General features: G+C 33.7%; 2 protein-coding genes across 2 annotated transcripts; one reads left to right on the top strand and one right to left on the bottom strand.

Moving 5' to 3' along the window:
* The first annotated feature begins 1,890 nt into the window (after nt 1–1,890).
* On the top strand, nt 1,891–4,700 carry LOC120124901 (protein indeterminate-domain 5, chloroplastic-like). The gene is made up of 4 exons (XM_039143461.1): nt 1,891–2,112; nt 2,263–2,446; nt 2,666–3,062; nt 3,496–4,700. Exons 2-4 carry the CDS (start codon nt 2,287–2,289, stop codon nt 4,556–4,558), a joined length of 1,620 nt encoding a protein of 539 aa, XP_038999392.1. The 5' UTR covers nt 1,891–2,112; nt 2,263–2,286; the 3' UTR covers nt 4,559–4,700.
* Nucleotides 4,701–15,652: 10,952 nt separating this feature from the next.
* Nucleotides 15,653–18,637, bottom strand: LOC120124931 (uncharacterized protein At4g15970-like). Its single transcript, XM_039143485.1, has 4 exons — nt 18,291–18,637; nt 17,412–17,774; nt 15,930–16,411; nt 15,653–15,806 (listed from the first exon to the last, which is right to left on the bottom strand). The coding sequence occupies exons 1-4, from the start codon at nt 18,588–18,590 to the stop codon at nt 15,722–15,724; spliced, it is 1,230 nt and encodes a 409-aa protein (XP_038999416.1). The 5' UTR covers nt 18,591–18,637; the 3' UTR covers nt 15,653–15,721.
* Between the last annotated feature and the right edge of the window lie 6,533 nt (nt 18,638–25,170).

The following is a 25,170-nucleotide window of genomic DNA, read 5'->3' as shown; positions in this document are numbered from 1 at the left end:
AACAAATTGAACGAATACGAATGATGATATATTCATGTTCGTTCATTTAACTTTAATTGAACAAACGAACGGATACGAACAACTAAGCAAACTAATTTTTTTGTTCGTAAAGAAATTTAACTTGTTCTTGTTCATTTATGTTTGTTCGTTAAAATAATAAATGAACACAAACGAATGAACGAACGCAAACAAACACAAACAAACGAACATAACATTAATTGAGTTTATATTTAGAAAGAGTTTTTCTTTCCAAATGTTTGGATTTATATTTTTAATTGATTTGGGTATTTTTTTTATTTGGGTTTTAAAATATTAATGAGTTTAAGGTTAAAACTTAGGGTAAATTACGCATTTAGTACCTAAACTATTAGTTTTTGTTGGTTTTAGTACCTAAATTTTTAATTTTTTTCAAAACCATATGTAAAATTTATATTTTGTTTTATTTCAGTACACTGTCGTTAAAAAGTTTAGTTTTCTTTCATACCTAATGTTTAGTTTTTATTTCATTTTAGTACACCACTGTTAAAAATTTACGCATTTAGTATCTAAATTATCAATTTTGGTCTATTTTAGTATCTAAACATTCAATTTTTTTCAAAACTTAACGTTAAATTTTGAATGGGGCACTAAAATAAGAAATAAAAAACTAAAGTTTTTAACGGAGGGTCTAAAATAAAACAATATATAAATTTTACATATGGTTTTGAAAAAAATTAAAAATTTAGGTACTAAAATAAATCAAAATTGATAGTTTAGGTACTAATCGCGTAATTTACCATAAAATTTATAGGTATTAATATTTTAAATAGGTCTGGAGATTGGGTTGAATATAAACGAACGAACATGGACAAACATGGATGTCCAAACATAAAAGAACTTATTACCGAACGTTCATGAACATAAATGAACGAACAAGCAATTTGTTTGTGTTCTTTCATTTAATTAAACGAACATAAAATCTTGTTCATGTTTGTTCATTTTAATATATAAACGGACGATGGCTGATCTAGAAATATTTTTCAGGGTGGACACATATATATTAATAACAAAAAAAATTCATATGGAGTATGCACAAATACAATTTTAGGATGGGCACAAAGAAAATTTTAGGGTAGGTAGTTTCAGTAAAATGAATAATTAACATAAAGAAATTTTAGGGTCGTAGAACGATTCAATGAAAGTTCAGTTCGTTTACAGGCCTAATTAGATTAATCTATTAATAAATCAAATGTTAATAATTATATTAAAATAATTTTTCAAACTAAAATATTTTCCCACTATTATTAATCTGGTACTGATTGATTATATAAAAAATTATGAAAATCATGAAATGAAATAATTAATTAGTAAATAGAGTATCCTTAAATTTATTTTGGGATATAGGTCATTTGTCATAGTGTATGTGAAATTCGTTATGTGGATGTGACGAGTTTTATGTAATTTTGATCTATTTTATATGACGTTCTATTTTTTTAAATATATTTTATGAAACTCTTCACCTTCACATGACGAGTTTCAAGTGTACTGTAATAAATGACGTTGATCCTAAAATAAATTTAAGAATATCTTATCTTATTGAGTAATTATTCTGCATGCATTATTTGTCTAATTTCGCCTGGAAAGGTGTATATACTTTTTTTTTTTAAATAAAAGGATAAATGAAAGAATATGTAAAAGAGGCGAAGGAGTGACGAAAGGGAGGCTTGTCTTGATGCTAATTGAGAATATACGAAACAAGCGGAGATAGATATATGGTGTGTTGGGAGCTCAAAGGGTAAGGCAGCTGCTTTGATGGGTGGTCCCCCATCGCATCTCGAATCACGACATTATCTTTAGCTGCTTCAATAGTGACACCGATTCCTCACCCTTTTCCATCCCTCAATTTACTCTCATCTCATTTCTTCCTCTCTTTTTTTTATTTCCAAATCATTATTTTCTATAGTTTTAAGGAAGAGAAATTTATGCCAGCTACTAGAGAAAGTGTCGAGAAAGAGAGAGATTCTACTATAATAATACACCAGAAAGAGAGATGGGATTAACATACATGTATCTGTTTACGCAAATTGGATAGCTTTTGATTGTTTCACTGTCTGCTTATATTGTTTGTTCTTGGTATTTTTTTTCTTCTGGGTTTTTATCTATTTTCCTTTTCCTTTTGATTGTGGGTTTTGTTTTGGTAAAGCATATGAGGAAAAAGCTGAAATCTCTTATATTGTGCTGATTTTGGGTGATTTCTGAATTCTGGTTCTGCTGGTGTTGAAGGAAGAAGAAATAGCCAATTTGAAGATGGCCGCCAACTCATCGTCGTCGTCTTTCTTTGGAAGCAGGGAAGATAATCAAAACCAGATGATTCAAGTACAACAATCATCCACCGCCACACCCACTTTGTCAACTGCTCCAGCCACTGCACCTCAGAAGAAAAAGAGAAATCACCCCGGAACTTCATGCAAGTATCCCTTTTTAACATACCATCCGATAATGAATTCTTTTTTCCTTCTTCTTTCAAGGCTTTTAGCACATGCATCCAATAAGTAAAGCCAACAGAGAAAGAGGGTTAATGTTCTTGTTCTTGTTCCATTCCCCTTTTTTTATTCAAAAAAAAAATCAAGGTTACCCCCATGAACCCTAATTTAAAATTTTGTTGTTTGTCATTTCTCATGAGCAGATCCAGACGCGGAGGTGATAGCACTATCTCCCAAGACTCTAATGGCAACAAACAGGTTCATATGTGAGGTATGCAACAAAGGGTTCCAAAGGGAACAAAATTTACAGCTCCACAGAAGAGGACACAACCTGCCATGGAAGCTAAAGCAGAAGACTACAAAAGAAGTGAAGAGGAAAGTTTATCTTTGCCCAGAGCCCACATGCGTCCACCATGACCCTTCTAAGGCGCTCGGCGACCTCACCGGCATAAAAAAGCATTACTCCAGAAAACACGGCGAGAAGAAATGGAAGTGCGAGAAGTGTTCCAAGAGGTACGCCGTTCAATCCGATTGGAAAGCTCATTCGAAGACTTGTGGCACCAGAGAGTACAGATGTGACTGTGGCACTCTTTTCTCAAGGTAAATTTAATCATTCACATGTGAGTTTTCCTTTGTTTTCATCTTCTCTATCGATTTCAAAAGCTTCCATGAATGATAGACTGCTGTTCAGGGTTTTTTTTCCCCAGAAATCAATAGGTTTCCCATGGGACTTCTGGTTTTTTTATCAACCAGGAAATGATTCCCCAGCTTCATTTATTAAACACCCTTTCCTCAAAATGGAAATTCAACTTTGAATCCATTCATTCATCAGTTTCAGGTTAAAACAAGAGCTTTTGTCCTTATTTTCTGTTAAAATATTGGAAAGTTAGTCAAAATGGTAACACATGATCTTCAACGTAAAGGTCCCCCATCCCCTTGCATTTGTTAACTGCAACTGCTAATTCCATTTCTTTTTAACTTTAAGCCCTATTATCAAAGTTGACTTTCCCTCTATTTCTCTTTTTTACTGCAGACGTGATAGTTTTATCACTCACCGAGCCTTTTGCGATGCACTGGCTCAAGAGAGTGCAAGACACCCCACCAACTCAACCACAATGGGCAGCCATTATCTCTTTGGAAGTAATCATCAAATGAGCTTAGACCAGAATCAGGTTCAACCATCGAGTAACCTGTTGCGTTTGGGCAGTACTTCTTCGGGACCACCAAAGTTCGATCGGTTCATCTCTCCAGTGAATCCTTCTTCATTACCGAACATGCCTTCATCTATGTTCTTCATGTCTGATGCTGCAAACCAAGGGTTTCATCATCATCAAGACCATGGCCATGGACCATATATGAACAAGCCATTGCATGGGCTTCTGCAACTTCCTGATCTTCAAGGAAGTACTAGTACTAACAACAACAATTCCCACACTTCTGCAAATCTTTTCAATTTGGGATTCTTCTCCAATACCAGTGGTACAAGCAGTATAAGTGCTAGTGAACTTCAATGCATGGGAGATCAGGTTGGTTCAGGACTCTCCTCTCTTTATAGCACTTCGATGCAACACGAGAACATTTCTCCCCACATGTCGGCTACTGCATTGCTTCAAAAAGCTGCGCAAATAGGTTCAACTACAAGCAGCAACAACAACAACAACGCTTCGTCTTTGTTAAGGGGATTGGGGAGTTCATTGTCGACTGGGACAAAATCCGATAGACCAGTGTTATCCCCCAACTTCGGCAGTAATTTCGACGGCGGTGGAAGCGAAACGCTAAGATCATCACAAATGGAGGATGATAGTAATCTTCAAGGACTGATGAACTCTCTTGCAAACGGCAACTCTTCCATTTTCGACGGCGGGGCAGGGTTCGGTGGAAGTGAGCTGCATCAGAATCTTGCGGCGACGGGGATGGGCGGCGGGAGTGAAAAGCTGACCTTGGATTTTCTTGGTGTTGGGGGAATGATGGGAAACTTGGGTGGAGGTTTTTCTCAGAGAGAACAACACGGGATCAATGTTAGCTCTTTGGATCCCGACATGAAATCATCAGCTCAAGCAAATCCTCAACAGTTTGGTCGTGCAAAACTTGTCTGAGCAGGCAAAGCTTTGTTGGAATTTAAAACTCTTTTCTTTTTTTTTTTCTTTTTTTTTTTGATGCCATGAACTAGGGTTTCATTCATAAAACTGTTTTAATGCTTACTCAAGCTAAGGTTTAATCAAGCCTTTTGTTTTTGCATGATGATCTTCTCGTTGATTTCTTCCATTAACATAAATGGCATGAGCCCAAACAATCATTACTTTTCTTTCTTCAAAATAATTTTATTTGATGTACGGTGATTACAAAATAATATATATTTTAATATTTTGTAATTATTAACAATGTATGTATATTCTGCAAATACAATTGCTTAAATCAAGATCTCATGAGATAACAATACTTTTTTAAACCATCGAAACTACTCAAAGGGTTCTATCATGCATAATTGTTAAAAGTTAGGAATGGAAGGTGATTTCATACTCATTTATATGTGCTTCAATACCTTCGATAATGTTAAAAATATTATTACCAAACACAATTATTTATTGGAAAGCAATGGGATAAAGAATATTAATATGTCGACTACATTCCAACACATTCGACAAATGAATGATTTTTTTTATTTAATTTCTTAGTTCTTCAATAATTTATCATTTATTTTATTCCCTTGATTTTATATTAATTATTATTCATTTCTGAGCAAGAAAAAGAAGATATATTCTCTTTAACTTGTTTGTAATTTCGATCCAGAGATCATTTGTTCGGCCACCTAATACCTAATCCCAATACTAATATTTGGAATTAATTAATAAAGACCACAAAATACTTTATTAGTGAACATTTTCTCCATTATTTCCTTTTTAATTTTGTTTTCAATAAATAAAATGTTTTTTTTTATTAAATTACGTGCGTATATAACATTTTTCTTAAAATTATATTCCTCGTGTTTTAACTTAATGGACTGGTTATAGTAATATAAGATAACGTGCATGCAGGCTTTTCATGGTTAATGATATTAAGTTTTATTTTTTTTAGAAAATAATAAAATTTATAAGGGAGGGTTAAGAGCAGGACTCGTGACACTGCCAGATGTCTGGCCATGGAATTAAAGAAGAAAGAACAGAAGAAAGAAAAATAAAAACAAAAAGACAATAAAAGAGACAAAACCTAATGTTATACAACTCATGACTGCCCCCATGCAAGACAATGGTTGTACCTTGTTTCTAAATGTAATGGGGTACGGGGAGGTAAGATAGTAGGTTGATCCCAACACCAGGTTGAGAGCAACTTTCGTAGAAAACCTCCGAATTATGAAATATCCTCCGTGGAACTCGATCCTACAATCTCAAAATTAAGAACCTTACACTCTACCAACTGAGCAGAGCTTGGGGTAATTAAGAAAGAAAGCCAAAAATTACAAATTCCGAGAAACAGTAAATCAAACAACGCGCATTTACCAATGAGTAAATATGGTTGCTATATTTCACGTGCCTTTTCAATGAAATCCCAACTTCCTCCAAACAATCGGTTTTATTTCTGTGTGGATCAGAATTCAGAACCCAAGGAGCTTACTTCTTGTTGCTGCGGCTGTTAAGTGAGTCGTGTTTTCGGTTGTATTGTGATTGCGGTCACAATAAGTGTATCATTGTGAGTACCGTGGTAGTAAAATAACCGTTTCGATTTTCAAACAATACCATTACTACTATATAACGACGGCTATTCTAATAACGAATCACTGTTTAAATACATGTGTGGAACAGCTGCCAAAGTTCATGTAATTTTTGTTGTTGATAGTCGTGATTTTAGCAGGATTTTTTTGTGGGGATTTGCAGTAGCATGTTAATGTTTTGAATGGACGAGCTAAAGAGACAAGGGACATTATTGCTGCTACTTTTATATGTTTGTTGTATTGTTTTGCAAATGTCAGGTGCCTGCATTATTCTTCGGAGCGATTTGTTGTTCCCCAAAAAATGTTACTGATTTTTTTTTTCATTTGAAATCGCTTTCGGTAATATCATTTTTAAAGTTCAAATTTGAACTATTTTCCAATTGTATTTTTCTCTCATAACTAGGGGTCTGAATAGGTCAGACCAGACTTTAAAAGGCTTGAATCTGGCATACAATTAATTTTTTAGGCCTGAGCCTGACTTATAATCTATCAAAGGCTTTTATTTTGGCTCGGTCTGACCTTTTTAAAAGCCTGATCTGACCTGATAGCCTTTTTAAAAGCATGTTTCACATTAAACTTTTAATATTCCTTTGCTAGTTGTTTTTATCAACAACAAAAATAACACACCTTCTATAATAGACTAAATAATGCCTTAATATATAATTTGGCTTAATTTTAAATCTAACGTTAATTTAGTTGATAGTCCTACAAATATATTAATAATATAAATTGAAATCACCAGATAATATAAAACAATCCAAAACAAAAGAAAATAATCCAAAACAAAAGAAAATAATCCAAAACAAAATAGAACCTCATACTTTAGGTAGCAACATCCAAGTTTATCAAACCAACATATTAACTATTACAAACAAAAATAGAGCCTACATCTCTCCATTCCATTTGAACAGAACTGGTACATAAAATTAGAGCTTCAATGTGATTTGTATCTCTTATTTTTCAGCCTTCAAAATAAGAAGAAAAATACATATATGTTAGTTACTGGACTGAAAAACACTACATAAATTAATGAACACGTTGCTAAAAATGATTAAATATTACCTATAAAAATTATAATAAGTAATATTAACCTTTGATTTTTTCTTCACATTATATTTCTGACGAAACCAATCTCCACCACAAATTAGAGCTTCAAAAGATTCTTCGTTTAATTTAGAGCGAAATTCATCAATTACTCTATCTCCAGCACTAAATGTGGACTCCGATGCCACAATTGAAATTGTAATAGCTAGTATATCAGCAGCCATCTTAGACAATATCTTATATTTCATGCTATAGTTCCTACACCAGTCCAAATAGGGGTCGGAATAGGCCAGGCCAGCCTACAGGGGCCTACGGCCTAGCCTACATAAAGCCTGATCTGGCCTGGCCTATTTAATAAAAAGGCCAGGCTCGAGCATTTTTAAAAGCCTATTAATTTAAATAGGCCAGGCTTAGGCTTATTATTAAGCCTTATAAGCCTGATAGGCCGGCCTATATATATGCTTATAAATTTTATTGATTTCTCATGTGTTCGGTGATGCCAAACATGGGCAGGGGATGGGCGTTGTTGTTGGGCATGGTGTGGTGTGGGGAACAACAAAATATGGGAGCTGCTGTCGGGCAAGGTGCGTGCGTGGGGAACAGCAAAGTATGAGCGTTGTTGTTTGGCTCACGCAAGTTTTATCGAATAAGATATTATATTCATGCATGTTGTTAACTTGTGATTCTGATTTTGCATTATAATTGGACACACAAGTTGCAAAATATTAATATTATAATTGGACACAAACAAGTTGGATTTATTGGAAAAGTGAAATAACATGCGTAATGGAAATTGGAGAAAGTTGAAACATAATGGTGCCATGTTAGCTCAGGTTGCGCATAACTTTTGCCTCTTCCAGTTGCACTTAAAAATTAAGAATCGTAGAGTGAAGTTCATTTCTATGATTTTTTAGTACAAATTTTTTATCTAAAAAGAAAGGTGGAACAGATTACACGCCCGTGAACCCAAATATTTGTATATTCTCGTTGGCTTTACTTTTAAAATAATATCACGGTGAGTACGGACCACACGTGCGTAAATCTATGATTATAATGACAATTGACAAACCTGTCCCTGTAAACACCCTTTGTAAAACCATTCCACCTCTCCAATAGCAATTAGCAAACACCCTCTGTTTTTACCAAAAAATAAACCAGATTAAAATCCAAATATAACGAAGGAAAATCGAAATGGATATGAGATTTTTTTATTTGATTTAGTTACCTTGGAAGAGGTACTTGGAGATCTCGCAGTAGTTCTTCTCTGGGATAATCTGGAATCAAGAAAGCAAAAACATTATAGCTATTCTCTTGCAAATAATTTTCTCAGAAACCAAACAGAAAACTCGATCTTTGATAGAGGTAAAACTTCAAAACCTTGCCATTTTTCTTTCATCTTCTTATTCCTTTAAGAAGTTTCATTATGAGTCTTGATTTAGGCATGTTCACGTTGGTTTTTTGTTAATTGGTTCTTTCATCTTCATATTTTTACTATGTTTAACAAATGTCTTCTCCCTTGGAAATTAGTGAACCAATATCATCCACTTATACAAATGATAATGAGGTGAATGTACAAGTTTTTACAGATTCAATTCAAGTAGAAGCTAACAATCAAGAAAATGAACATGAAGAACCAGTTGTCGGGAGAAAGAGGAAAAAAACTTCAGTTGTTTGGAATGATTTTGATGAAATGGAAATCTCCCCTGGGGTGAAGAAAGTTGTTTGCAGATACTGTAAAAGTAAATTTGCTACTGGTGGAACCGGGTCAAGTACTACCCATTTGAAAAGACATTCCAAAAGTTGCATTCAAAAGAAGGCTAAAACAACTGTTGAAAGTAGACAACCCACCATTCCATTCCAGCCTTCAAATTCAAATAACCCTTTTATGATTCCCGGTGTTAGATACTCTAACGAAATGATGAGGGAAATAATTGCAATTGTTATTTTGGTTCATGAATATCCTTTTACTGTTGTTGAGGATTCTATTTGGATGTGGGCCTTCCAATATATAAACCTTGATTTTCATAAGGTTACTTAGAAAACTGAAAGAAATGATTGTTTGATACTGTTTGAGATGGAGAAGAAAATATTGAAGAAATTGTTATAAAGAGTGACCAAGATCAGTTTAACTATAGATATGTGGAAATCTAGCCATCAAGTAGTTGAATATATGGTTATTACTGGACATTTCATTAATGCGGGATGGAATCTTCAAAAAAGAGTTTTAAGTTTTGTGAAAGTGCCTGCTCCAAGGCATGGTATTGATGTTGCTGATGCTATTTTTAAGTGTTTGAAAACTTGGGGAATCGAAAATAAAGTTTTTTTCAATATCTGTGGATAATGCTTCTTACAATGACTCATGCATAAGATGTCTCAAAGAGAATATATCTCTAAGCAGTAAGTTATTCCTTGGTGGCTCTTTGTTTCATGTTAGATGTTGTGCTCACATATTAAATTTGTTAGTGCAAGATGGCCTTAGTACAATTAAGGATATCATTTTCAATATTCGTGAAAGTGTCAAATATATTAACCACAACGATGCAAGACTAAAGGCATTTTGTGATGTTGTTGAGCAAAAACGCTTGAAAGAAAGGAAACTTGTTATTGATTGTCCAACAAGATGGAATTCAACCTTTAATATGTTGTCAACTGGTTTGAAATTTAAGAATGTATTTGCTTCTTACAAAGAAAGAAAGCCTCACTATAATTATGCACCTTCACTTGACGAGTGGAATCAAGTTGAGAAAGTTTGTAAGCTGCTGGAAGTTTTTAATCTTGCTACTCATGTCATCTCAGGTACAATAACAAATATTTTTTTTATTTTATTAGATCACTTTGTTATCCCTAAAAGTCTTTAATATAACTATTATTTAAACGCATGTAGTGAGTATCCGACTGCAAATTTGTATTTGGCAGAAGTTTGGAAGGTTAAACAAATACTTGATAAGGAGATTGAAGATGAAGATCTTTTCATGAGCGAAATGGTAGGTCCAATGAAGAAAACGTTTGACAAATATTGGGGGGAATGTAATATGTTAATGGCTATCGCAAGTGTTTTGGATCCTAGGTGCAAATTTCATATGGTGAGTATATGTTTTCCCTTGATATATTCTAAAGAAGTTGCTGATGATAATATAAAGAAGGTGAAAAGTTCATTTGAAGAATTGTATGATGAGCATGTAGGTCTATGTTTACAAGAGTCTACGTCTAGTGTTGTTAATTTGGATGATAATATTTCATCATCCTCCCAATTGAATACTTTAGTTGTCACTGGTTTTGACGAAATTATGAGCATACTACGTGAAAAGGAAGATGTTTCTCCTATAAAATCAGAATTGCAAGATTATCTTGATGAATGTATTTATGCTCCTAACACTAATTCCTTTAGTGCTTTGGACTGGTGGAGGAACAATAGCATGAAATATAAGATATTGTCTAAGACGGCTGCTGATATACTAGCTATTCCAATTTCAACTATGGCATCGAAGTCCACATTTAGTGCTAGAGGTAAAGTAATTGATGAATTTTGCTCTAAATTAAACGAAGAATCTTTTGAAGCTCTAATTTGTGGTGGAGATTGGTTTTGTCAGAAATATAATGTGAAGAAAAAATCAAAGGTTAATATTACTTATTATAATTTTTATAAGTAATATTTAATCATTTTTTAGCAACTTGTTCATTAATTTATGTAGTGTTTTTCAGTCCAGTAACTAACATATATGTATTTTTCTTCTTATTTTGAAGGCTGAAAAAGATGATATACAAATCACATTGAAGCTCTAATTTTATGTACCAGTTCTGTTCAAATGGAATGGAGAGATGTAGGCTCTATTTTTTATTTGTAATAGTTAATATGTTGGTTTAATAAACTTGGATGTTGCTACCTAAAGTATGAGGTTCTATTTTGTTTTGGATTATTTTCTTTTGTTTTGGATTGTTTTATATTATCTGGTGATTTTAGTTTATATTATTAATATATTTGTATGACTATCAACTAAATTAACGTTAGATTAAAAATTAAGCCAAATTGTATATTAAGGCATTGTTTAGTCTATTATAGAAGGCGTGTTATTTTTTTTGTTGATAAAAACAACTAGCAAATGAATATTAAAGGTTTAATGTGAAACATGCTTTTAAAAAGGCTATCAAGTCGGGCCAGGCTTTTAAAAAGGCCAGGCCGAGCAAAAATAAAAGCCATTGATAGGCTATAGGCCAGGCTCAGGCCTAAAAAATTAATCGTAGGCCAGGCTCAGGCCTTTTAAAGCCTGGCCTGGCCTATTCTGACCCCTAAGTCCAAAGCACTAAAGGAATTAGTGTTAGGAACATAAAGACCTTCATCAAGATAATCTTGCAATTCTGATTTTATAGGAGAAACAACTTCCTTTTCATGTAGCATGCTCATAATTTCGTCAAAACCAGTGACAACTGAAGTATTCAATTGAGAGGATGATGAAATATTATCATCCAAATTAACAACACTAAACACAAACTCTTGTAAACATAGACCTACATACTCATCATATAATTCTTCAAATGAACTTTTCACCTTCTTTATATTCTCATCAGCAACTTCTTTAGAATATATCAAGGGAAAACTTATACTCAACATATGAAATTTGCACCTAGGATCCAAAACACTTGCGATAGCCATCAACATATTACATTCCCCCCCAATATTTGTCAAACTTTTTCTTCATTGGACCTACCATTTCCCTCATGAAGAGATCTTCATCTTCAATCTCCTTATCAAGTATTTGTTTAACCTTCCAAACTTCTGCCAAATACAAATTTGCAGTTGGATACTTACTACCTGTGTTTAAATAATAGTTGTATTAAAGACTTTTAGGGATAACAATGTGATCTAATAAAATACAAAAAAAATATTTGTTATTGTACCTGAGATGACATGAGTAGCAAGATTAAAAACTTCCAGCAGCTTACAAACTTTCTCAACTTGATTCCACTCCTCAAGTGAAGGTGCATAATTATAGTGAGGCTCTCTTTCTTTGTAAGAATAAAATACATTCTTAAATTTCAAGCAGTTGACAACATATTAAAGGTTGAATTCCATCTTGTTGGACAATCAATAACAAGTTTCCTTTCTTTCAAGCGTTTTTGCTCAACATCACAAAATGCCTTTATTCTTGCATCATTGTGGTTAATATATTTGACACTTTCAAGAATATTGAAAATGATATCCTTAATTGTACTAAGGCCATCTTGCACTAACAAATTTAATATGTGAGCACAACATCTAACATGAAACAAAGAGTCACCAAGGAATAACTTACTGCTTAGAGATATATTCTCTTTGAGACATCTTATGCATGAGTCATTGTAAGAAGCATTATCCACAAATATTGAAAAAAAATTATTTTCAATCCCCCAAGTTTTCAAACACTTAAAAATAGCATCAGTAACATCAATACCACGCCTTGGAGCAAGCACTTTCACAAAACTTAAAACTCTTTTTTGAAGATTCCATCCCTCGTCAATGAAGTGTCCAGTAATAACCATATATTCAACTACTTGATGGCTAGAATTCCACATATATGTAGTTTACTCTTTCTAACAATTTCTTCAATGTTTTCTTCTCCATCTCAAACAGTGTCAAACAATCATTTCTTGCAGTTTTCTGAGTAACCTTATGAAAATCAGGGTTTGCATATTGGAAGGCCCACATCCAAATAGAATCCTCAACAACAGTAAAAGGACATTCATGAACCAAGATAGCAGTTGCAATTATTTCCCTTATCTTTTCGTTAGAGTATCTAACACCGGGAATCATAAAAGGGTTATTTGAATTTGAAGGTTGGAATGGAATGGTGGGTTGTCTACTTTCAACAGTTGTTTTAGCCTTCTTTTGAATGCAACTTTTGGAATGTCTTTTCAAATGGGTAGTACTTGACCCAGTTCCACCAGTAGCAAATTTACTTTTGCAATATCTGCAAACAGCTTTCTTCACCCCAGGGGAGATTACCATTTTGTCAAAATCATTCCAAACAACTGAAGTTTTTTTCCTCTTTCTCCCGATAACTGGTTCTTCATGTTCATTTTTTTTATTGTTAGCTTCTACTTGAATTAAATCTGCAGGAACTTGTACATTCACCTCATTATCATTTGTATGAGTGGATGATATTGGTTCACTAATTTCCAAGGGAGAAGACATCTGTTAAACATAGTAAAAATATGAAGATGAAAGAACCAAGTAACAAAAAACCAACATGAACATGCCTAAATCAAGATTCATAATGAAACTTGTTAAAGGAATAAGAAGATGAAAGAAAAAATGGCAAGGTTTTGAAGTTTTACCTCTATCAAAGATCGAGTTTTATGTTTGGTTTCTGAGAAAATTTTTTGTAAGAGAATGGCTATAATGTTTTTGCTTTCTTGATTCCAGATTATCCCAGAGAAAAACCACTGCGAGATCTCCAAATACCTCTTTCAAGGTAACTAAATCAAATAAAAAAATCTCATATCCATTTCGATTTTCCTTCATTATATTTGGATTCTAATATGGTTTATTTTTTTGGTAAAAACAGAGGGTGTTTGCTAATTGCTATTGGAGAAGTGGAATGGTTTTACAAAGGGTGTTTACAGAGACAGGTTTGTCAATTGTCATTATAATCATAGATTTAAGCACGTGTGGTCCGTACTCACTGTGATATTATTTTAAAAGTAAAGCCAACAAGAATATACAAATATTTGGGTTCATGGGCGTGTAACATGTTCCACCTTTCCTTTTAGATAAAAAATTTGTACTAAAAAATCATTGAAATGAACTTCACTCTACGATTCTTAATTTTTAACTGCAACTGGAAGAGGCAAAAGTTATGCACAACCTGAGCTAACATGACCCCATTATGTTTCAACTTTCTCCAATTTCCATTACGCATGTTATTTCACTTTTCCAATAAATCCAACTTGTTTGTGTCCAATTATAATATTAATATTTTGCAACTTGTGTGTCCAATTATAATGCAAAATCAGAATCACAAGTTCACAACATGCATGAATATAATATCTTATTCGATAAAACTTGTGTGAGCCAAACAACAACGCCCATACTTTGTTGTTCCCACGCAAGCAGCTTGCCCGACAGCAGCTCTCATATTTTGATGTTCCCCACGCCACACCATGCCCAACAGCAACTCCCATCCCTTGCCCTTGTTTGGCATCACCGAACGCATGATAAATCAATAAAATTTATAAGCATATATATATATATGTCGGCCTATCAGGCTTATAAAGCTTAATAATAAGCCTAAGCCTGGCCAATTTAAATTAATAGGCTTTTAAAAATGCCTGAGCCTAGCTTTTTTATTAAATAGGCCAGGTCAGGCCAAGCTTTATGTAGGTCAGGCCGTAGGCCCCTGTAGGCCGACCTGGCCTATTCCGACCCCTACTCATAACTTACCAATTAGTGACACAAAAGAAGAGTGCCGAATTTGTAGTCATAATCGAACCACGTAATAAGGACTACTTGTGTATTTCCTTCGAGGTTTCTACTTGTGTATTTCCTTCGAGGTTTCCATTAAAATGTAGAGTGCATGGAATTTTAACCAAGGAAAACACCGACGACGGAATTAAGGTTTAGCAAAACATAAAAAGGTAAATTACATGTTTAGTACTTAAAATATCAATTTTGATCCATTTTAATATCTAAACTATCATTTTTTAAATCATACCCAAAATTTAATTTTTGTTTCATTTTAGTATCCCACCGTTAAAAACTTTAATTTTTGTTTCATTTAGTATCCCGTTCAAAATTTAACGTTAATCTTTGAAAACAAAAAAAATTGAAAGTTTAAATATTAAAACGGACCAAAATTGATAGTTTAGGTACTAAATGAAAGTTTTTAACGGCGGTGTACTAAAATGAAATGAAAACTAAACATTAGATATGATTGTAAAACAATTGAAAGTTTAAATACTAAAATTGATGGTTTAAATACTAAATATATAGTTTACCCGACATAAAATTGATTTTGAGAATAACAAAAAATGTAGGCCTCATGTGGGTTTGGACCAAGGCCATCAAGGGTTTTTGTAGTTCAACTGATCCTAAAAAACTGGTAGCATTGAAGGGAATCAGATTGTTAAAACTAACAGAAAACGACCGTAACAACTTTTTATTATCGACCCAATCATCTAACTAACATCAGTTTAACATTCTCCCTGTTCGTACAGTAACATCCCAAATTTAAAAGTTTGAATTATGCTATTTGCGAATGTAGCAAACTGGGTTGAAAGGATTTACCCCAAATGGGCCTTTGTTTAACTTCCGATATCCGAAAAAGACTACTTGACATATTATTGGACTCTTAAAACGAAAATCTGGTAACCGTAACAAGTAGATTAAGTGATAATGTTTATGATATGCTAATGCAAACGACTGGGAAGTATAAGGTCACTATCATCAAACTAGTGTGTGTAAAGGAAAAAGAAAGCTTACCCTCTCAATATCTATTGCCAATAAATGATTTAAAGACATGTACAATTCCAATCAATTTTCGTCCTCTTGCTCTTCTTCTTGGTCAACAACAATCACTTCTGACGGCGGTGAATCAAAATGGCGTAAAGAATCGAGACTGCAACGTAGTTAAGTAAAAACGAAACCGTTTTAAGGAAAAGGTTCCATATTATATGAAGCTTATAAATGCCATGGTATGATAGGGGGAAAAAGGGGTGGCAAGATTAGATAGCAAGAGTACCTGCAGTTCTGGGGAACCCTCCAGGAGATAACAGATTCATTCTTCAGATCCGGCGGCAGTGACATGAAAGCTCTCCAATCTTGAAGCATGATTTTGAGATCATGAAGCTTGCTATCCATACCATAACAGCAATTCGCATGCATTGTGCATACTAAATTCAAATCTTTACTACGTTCACAAAGACCACCAAAATAAGCAGTGTCCAAAAATCTTATCTTCAGTCCAATGTCTGAGATGAAAGGATCAAGCTTGATCTTATTGAGAACATCCTGATCGTGATATTCGGGATAAGTTTCATGTGAATCATACCAGAATTTGTAGAATGCTATTGACCGATTATTAGACTTTACATAGTTAAAGCCCCCGTTGGGCATGTTATTCAGATCATCTGGACTGCCTACAAAATGGTCACATGCAATCTGGAAATCAGCATCTGGAAAGAACCTTGGAAATGGATCCCTAAACCACATGATATCAACATCCTGGAGATTAACCAATGATGAAAAAGGCATTAAAAGTGCAGATAAGCAATTTTCATAAGATTCATTATATTGAATAACATCCATAAATATAACCGAGAAAAGCTAAGAACATCGAAGACAAGACTGCATCTAGAGGGATATGATTGTAGCCACCTAACAATCCCTGCTATCCTTCTTCCTCCTTTGTGTATCAACATGTTAGACGAGACCGTATCTTAAGCTAGTCTATTTCTACTAACGTAAATAGTGAAACGGACTCGGCACAGCACACAACAGAATGCAACTTTGCAAGAAAAGAGAATAACACTCTTGTCAGTGCAAAAATATTGTTAATACTCACCTCATATCCTAACAGTATTGGGTCAAGAAGACAGACCATAGTCCTGCTTTGACATTCTAACCACTAATCTACAAAATTAACAGGGTCCTAAGATTTACATTTTATTTATTATTTTATACAGAGAGTAAAATGTGTTCTTCAAAAATTTGTAACAGAAGACTGGTCTTTCAGCAGAAAGGGTATTCTCGGACAAAAGGCCTCCATTTTGTAGCTCTAAATGAAACTATAGGAAGTCCTGATCTATTATTTATGGCTCTAGGAGCTTCCATATCTATTATTTTGTTGATTTTTCATTATGCATTTCCTGCAGTCAGTAAGGCTGCAACATTGCCCACAAGCTCATATGATGTGCATCCCTTAGCAAAACAGGTTTTCTTCTGACTATTTGAACAGCAAGAGCTTCTAATACTGCTTAAACTACTCAAAAAATTCCAAAAGCAATTTGGTTTCAAAAACTGAATCTAGCATCTTGCATTCATTGACTATGTTTAGAAAAGATAATATGCACCACAATAACAATGAATCTTTTAGTAAGATATCAAGCTACACAAGCGAGAAAGATCATCAATTCTAAAACAAAAACAGTCATATCAACCACAAACTGGACAAACTTGGTCAAACTAATGACATCAAGTTTCCAAAATAGAGAAAAGAAGATACCGTGAAAACAAAACTATAACCCAACTCAAGCACAGAACGTAGGAAATCAATCCTTCTCCACATCATCTTCAAATAGTTAGGGGTCATAAAGTATGCCTCCTGTTGAAAATCAACATCCTCGGTGACAAGAGAAAAGCAATGCTTATGTATAACTTGACAACGATTATATGCCTTTTCATCCAAGGCAATAATCACCAAATGGTTCAAAAGCCAATGCGTGCCCTCTCCAAGCGTAAAACTCTTGAGGAAAAGGTCAACAACCGAATTGGTACTTGCCCAGGCATCATTCAATGTAGTTAAAATAACAGTCTTATTCCCCATAGAAGCATTCCTCAAAGTTTCTTCAAGATGTTGCATTGGGTCCTGCAGGTAAACAACTTTAAATGTGAAAAATATTCAGGGATATTCCCGGGATTGCTTTTGCGGCTAAACACTGTAGTTTACATCTCATCATCCATTAAGGGTATCTTTAACCTTAAATTTAGCACATATGAAATTTGTTAAATCGATAAAAGATTAGTTGTTCAAGCTGTTTGAGTAAATTTCACTAAAGAGCACTAAACACAAATATACAAATTAAGTATCCATATCTAAAAATCGACTATCTAAAATGAATTACATAAAAGAAGAATCTACATGCCACCAAGCCTACATAAACTTCTAAGAAGTTTCATTTCCAGAAAATTATAACTGAATCCTTAGTCTATAATAAGCATTAGCCCTACCAATCAATCTAGGAATACTTTAAAATTAATAAGCCAACTGGGTTCTTAATTTAAACCAATGTGCTGAATAGTTTATTACTCCCAAGTAACCATTTTTCCAAAAGGAAATTATGCATGCAATAAAAATAGAAAGAAAAAGGAGAAGAGAACAAACCGGAGAAGGAACGTAATTGATATAGGAAGGGAAAATGATAACGAAACTGGAAGCGGAGGGGAAACGAAGGAAGCGGATGGAATCAGTAACGGTGTAAAGCATCAAAACGGAAAGAGTGAGGAGCGTGAAAAGGAAAGAAGCTCGGCGGATGAGATTCGAAGCTTTGGGGGGAGACATACCGGCGGCGGTAGAAGAGGGGTCACAGGTAGGAAGAAGACGGGGAGAGCGAGCTGAAACCGCCGTAGGAGGTGGAGGACACCGTCGTCTGTGAAACCTTGGTAATGCTCGCGGGGACGCCATCAACAGACAACGACCCTGATTTCATACTTTCTTTTTTATTTTGTGTTTGATCGAATGAATCAGAATTTCGATTCTGAGCTGCTGATGCTTAAAAGAATCGAAGGGGATCGAAGAGAGAGAAACGTGCAACTTGGCCGAGTGGGCCCTCATCCGCACCACTTATCATTTATTTTATTTTATTTCTAAATGTAATCTCAGTTTTGAATCTTTTGATTATATTATGTCTGCATTGATATACTACCATTCAGTACTAAACACACTTATTATTTTATACGATAAACTATATGTTCAATACTTCGATTAGAATTTTTATTTCCTTCGTCACACAATTTTTTTTTTAAATTATATATAATATTAGGTTCTGATTTTATTTTTTTGATTTACCGTAAGATAATATCACCATAAAATAATACTACATCATTAAAAAAATTTAAAAAAAATATTTTATACGATAAACTATATGATGATATTAATATGTCACCATAAAATAATGTCTCATCATTTTTAAAAAAAAAATTTAAAAATGTCAGCAATTTTATTATATTTTTCACGACGGGTGATCAGAATGAAACTAAAATTTAATGTTCTACATGATTTAAAAAAAATAATAGTTAGATTACTAAAATAAAACAAAAATAATAGTTAGAGTACTAAACATATAATTTACAGTATTTCATATTATGTAGGTCGATCATATCTGAAAAGAAATATTCATCTTAATTATCTTAATTACTAAATCTAAAAGAAATATTTGATTATTAATGATATATAACCAAAAAGAAATTAGAATATAATGTTAGATACAATTTAAAAAAATAATTATTAAATAATTCAAATTAAACAAAAATAATAATTTAAACACTAAACATATAATCTACCTTATGATTATTTTATGTCTGCATTAATATATTATTAAGTACTGAACGCACTTATTCTCCAATTTTTCTAATCAAAAGTATCAATTACAATAAATTTATTCTTCATTATACCACTGGCTGGTTGTTTTTCTTTGTCAATTGTATAGACAAAAATATGTTAAAATATTTTTTTACTTCTTTTAATTATAAAAATTATAAAACAATCATTTCAATTGAAAAATAATAATTAATTATTTTTATCAAAAACTATTAAAGATGATGTGATAATTTAAAAAATTAACATAATAATAAATAGTACTTTACTTTTACACTTAATTTAATTTGATTTTAATTCTAATAAATTAGTCCTTGATTTTAATTTTATTTTTAATATAATTTGATTTGATTTTAATTCTAATAAATTAGTCAATAAAAATAATTTATTTTTATTGACTTACAGGTGATAGGTACCTAATGGGTAAAATGAAAATTTATAATTTTTAAGTTTTAAATTGAATCCATTCAAAAATTCGTTTTCTCACTTTCTCACCCTAAGTAGCTATTGTTGTTCCTTTAGTGATCGTTGCACTTGCCACACACCATCATCAGTACACTCCACTATATCCATATTCATCGACCTCCGATCATCATCGTCATCATCAATAAATTCTTTAAAATAAACTTTAAGGAAATATGTTCAAAATTTTTTAGTAAATGACATTATGACAGTCTATATATTCTATAAATACAACTCTTTGAATTTAATTTTTTTAGAGATAATAATGTCTCCTTTTACTAACTAAAGTCAATCTAATAAGTTTAATTATATGAATAATATTACGTTTTTTAATAAATTTCAACATATATATCTGTTTAATACAATCTTTAATATTATTTTTAATTTTATAACTATATCATATAATTATGCCTATGTATAATATCAGTTGAGGTCACATTTGTTACTGAATACGACTATCGGATAGAGCAAAATCACAACTGATAATTTGAGAAAATAAAAATGAAGGTAAAGAAGACGCAAATTTTACGTGGAAAACCCCTAAATAATATAGGGTAAAAACCACGGGCAAAGATAGAAGAATTTCACTATGAGAAAATAGGAATTACAACTTCTCTCAATCTAACAAGGAGAAAATAATGATAATTCTCTCTTGATAAAAAAGAGAAAACAACTATCAAGAAAACTCTCTAATTTCTCTAGTATTGGGAGAATGCTAGAATGATTTGGGATGGTTTTGAAGCTAAATGGGTTAGGGTATTTATAGTTGAAGCTTAAGGACTAATCTTATAAATACCCTAAAGTATAGGGACTAAATTTATTATTTTACCATGCTAAAAATTAAACAATTTCGGTGCCAATTGCACGGAAAGTTTTGGCCACCGAAAGTTTTGGCAAGTGGCTTGACTTTTCAACAATCTCCCACTTGAAGATTTGATTGGAACAATCATATCTTCACACCATTCTTTCTACCTTGTACCATCATGTTGCTTACGTTTCTGACAGGTCACAAGAGGATCAACACCAAGTAAATTTATCGGCATTGATCGCCTTCGTCATAAAATCTTCTATGTTATCTTTGGTATGGATCTTCTGCATATCTACCGTCCATTCTTCCACCTTTTCACGAATGAAATGGTACTGAACTCGTATGTGCTTTGTCCTTGAATGAAATGCTAGATTCCTTGCTGGATGCAAGGCGCTTTGACTGTCACAAAACATAGAGACATACTCTTGATTGTACCCAAGCTCCTCCAATAGCATCTTCAACCAAATTGCTTCTTTACTGGCTTGTGTAACTGCTACATATTTTGCATCTGGTGTGGAAATAACCACAAATGACTGCAATTTTGAAACCAACTTACAGCTCCACCAGCAACTTTGAACACATATCTTGTAGTAGATTTACTTTTATCCAAATCCCCTGCATAGTCAGAATCTACATACCCATTGATAAGTAAGTTTGATCCTCCATAACATAATACAACATTTGAGGTCCCTTTGATGTATCTCAGGATTCTCTTTACTGTGTTCCAATGCTCTTTGCCTGGATTCGTCATGTACCGACTAACCACTCCCACTGCTTGTACAATGTCTGTTCTTGTACATATCATAGCGAACATTAAACTTCCCACTGCTGATGCATACGATACTCGAGACATCTCCATCCTCTCTTCTTCACTGCTATGACTCATACTGGAGGATAATTTGAAGTTAATATGAATAGGGGTAGAAATTGGCTTACAATCTTGCATGTTGAATCTTGACAAGATCTTCTTCAAGTAATTCTTTTGTGAAAGCCAAATCTTCCTATTACTTCTATCTCGGTGAATTTGCATCCCTAGAATCTTGTTTGCTGATCCCAAGTCCTTCATTTCAAATTCCCTAGGTAGTTGCGCCTTCAATTCTTCAATATGATCATTGTTGGGTTATGCAACCAACATGTCATCCACATACAACAGCAATATAACAAAATTGTTATCATCAAACCTCTTGAAATAGGCGCAAGGGTCTGCATTAAGTCTGTTGTATCCAATATACATAATAAAAGAATATAATCTCTTATACGCCTACTTTAGACCGTACAGAGATTTGTTCAACCTGCAAACCAAGTTCTTCTTTTCTTTTTCTTCAAAACCTTCAGGCTGGAGCATATAAATCTCTTCTTCAAGATTTCCATGAAGAAAAGTTGCTTTAACACTGCTCTAGATGTAAGTTCAATGTAGCACACATTTTCAAGATTGCTCGAACTCTTGTTAGTCGAACCACAGGAGAAAATATTTCATTGAAATCAATACCTTCTTTTTGAGCATATCCTTTGACCACCAATCTTGCACGATACCTCTCAATTTGATCATCACTATTTCGCTTGATTTTAAAGACCCATTTGTTCCCAAATGGCTTCATTCCTTTTGGTAATGACACAAGGTCCTATGTATTATTTTTATGAAGGGCTTCAATTTCTTCTTGCATCGTCAACATCCATAGTGAAGAATCTAAGCTGTTTATTGCCTCCTGGAATGTTGATGGCTCACCGTCCTCTGTTAAAAGGTAGTATGCAATATTTCCTTCTATAACATAATCTGAGTGGCAATTGGGAGGTCTTCTCACACGATTTGATTAACGAGTTGTTGGAGCTTCAGAACTCTTTGGTTCTTATTCATCATGTTTTGGTTCTGCTTCAGAAGAATCTCATTGTTCAAACTCTTTTTCTACATGTATCTATGTAGTCTCTGACTTTTCAATGCTACCATCTTCTTCTTTTCTTTGTAGCTTAAGATAACAACATCCCTATTAATGATCACTTTGCGGGCAATGGGATCCACAAGCAATACCCCTTTACTCTATCAGCATACCCCAAGAATTTGCATTTCCTGGATTTTGGATCCAACTTTGAAATTTCTTGGGAGTTGTACATCACGTACACAATACTCCCAAATACATGGAAGTTTGAATAATCAGCTGATTTACCAGTCCACATCTCCATTGGTGTCTTCAGCTCTATTGTAGTTGATGGAGTTCGATTCACCAAATAACAAACAGTATTGACTACTTCTACCCAAAATGTTTTTTCTAGGCCTGCAACCCTCAATATTTCTCTTGTTCTTTCTAGCAAGGTTCTGTTCATCCGCTCTGCCACTCCATTTTGTTGAGGAGTGTTCGCCACTGTGAACTGTCTTTTGATGTCTTCTTTCCTGCAAAAGTCATCAAATTTTTCACTTGTGCATTCTCCTCCATTATCTATTATGAAACACTTGATCTTATTTCCAGAATAAAGTTCCACCCGCGCTTTGAAATTTTTGAAAGTTGAAAACACGTATGACTTCTTCTTAATAGGGAACACCCAAAATCTCCTAGAGTACTCATCAATAAACGAGACAAAGTATTTTGCTCCGCCTAGGGATGTAACTGGTGCTTGCCATACGTCAAAATGAACCAATTCTAGAACACTTTTGCCTCTAGAATTTGACTTGTTGAATTTTAATCGGTGCTGCTTACTTGTTATACAATGCTCACACAAAGTAAGTGAGACATTTGTTAAGCCTGGAAGTAGCTTTTGTTCCACAAGGACTTTCATTCCTTGTTCTGACATGTGTCCAAGTTTCTGATGCCACAACATTACAGAATCTGAACTACATGAGGCAACAGAGGCTTCTGCTTCTAACAAAGTCTCTCCCTTCAGCATGTACAAGTTTGTTGCTATCTTTTCACCTTTCATCACCACAAGCGCTCCACGGAACACCTTCATGATTCCTTTTCGTGTTTCAATCTTTCTTGCATTATTATCCAACAATCCATAGGATAATAAATTTTTCTTCAGGTTTTTCACTTGCCGCATATCTCGAACAACTTTAATTATTCCATCATACATCTTCAATTTGATGGTTCCAACGCCAACGATCTCTAAGGCATGATCATTGCAACTATACACAGATCCTCCTGAGACATGATAATAATGATGGAGCCATTATCTTCTTAAGGTCATGTGATATGTTGCTCCCGAATCAATGAGCCATATATATGCAAATCTCTTTCTACCTTCCACGGTGGTTGACGCTTCACAACATAGAACATCTCCATCATCTGAAGTGTTTGTGGTATTGCCTTGTGGATTAGAGTTTTTACCTAGACTCCAACAATTATTCTTCAAGTGACCCTTCTTTCCACAGTTATAGCACTTTAAATTTTTTTTGCTTTTCGACTTCGATCTACCATGTTTGTGACTGCTATTTTAGCCACATTCTGTTGATCTCCCTCTCATCGTTGTCAATTATTCTGCTTGTTCTAGATTCACTTGTCTGTATTCCTTGTTCTTGCACCGATTTTCTTCTTGTAGAATAGCAGCTGTTACGTCATTAAAGACTAGACTGGTGACATTACTATTTCTCAAGTTGATGATAAGTTGATCATACAAATCAGGTAGACTTTGAAGTATAAGTTCAGCACGTTCTTGTTCTCCTATTATACATCTTAAGGATGTAAGCAGAGAAAATAAAGTGTTCAGTGTGTTTAAGTTTTCCGTCACTGAAGTAGATTTTGGCATACGGAGAGTGTACAATTTCCTCTTAAGGAAAATTTTATTGTGCAACGATGTGGACTCGTATAGTTTAGTGAGATGATCTTATATCTCCTTAGTTGTCTTCTTCTCCTCGATGCTTGACAATATTTTATCTGCAAATGCTAGATGAAAGTTTGCCATAGTATTTCAGTCCATTTCGATCCATTTGTTGTCATCTGTGAAATCTACCGGCCTTTCACTGATAGCTGCTAGACACACGTCTTTCCTTAGGATGACATTCATCTTCAATTTCCACAATGAGAAATTTCTCCCATTGAATTTTTCAATATCAAATTTCATTGACATAGCTTCTATTACGGATAGCTCCAACTATTTCACTATCATGAATAGTTTTCTGGAACCTTCAAATAATAGGTAACACCTTCTTACTTTCTTATGTTGGAGGATCCACCTTTTGGTGGCAACCATAAAGACAATAAGTAGATATTACACACTCTAATCTGGCTCTTTGATCGCTTGTAAATGTATATGCTAAGGTAAGCAAATCTGTGCAAGTATACACAATCGATGCAAGTAATATAGTAGTGAGTGAGTATCGTCTCCATAGGGATTTGATTAGAAATATATTTTCACCAAAACTAGAGCTAATGTCACAAGCTAACTCCTACTAAGTAGTATCCTAAGAAC

Source organism: Hibiscus syriacus, unplaced genomic scaffold (genome assembly GCF_006381635.1).
Source record: "Hibiscus syriacus cultivar Baekdansim isolate YM2019G1 unplaced genomic scaffold, ASM638163v2 tig00110429_pilon, whole genome shotgun sequence".
NCBI classification, from domain to species: Eukaryota; Viridiplantae; Streptophyta; class Magnoliopsida; order Malvales; family Malvaceae; genus Hibiscus; species Hibiscus syriacus.
The sequence above is the reverse complement of the archived record's forward strand: the minus strand, read 5'-3'. Positions and strand labels throughout refer to the sequence as shown.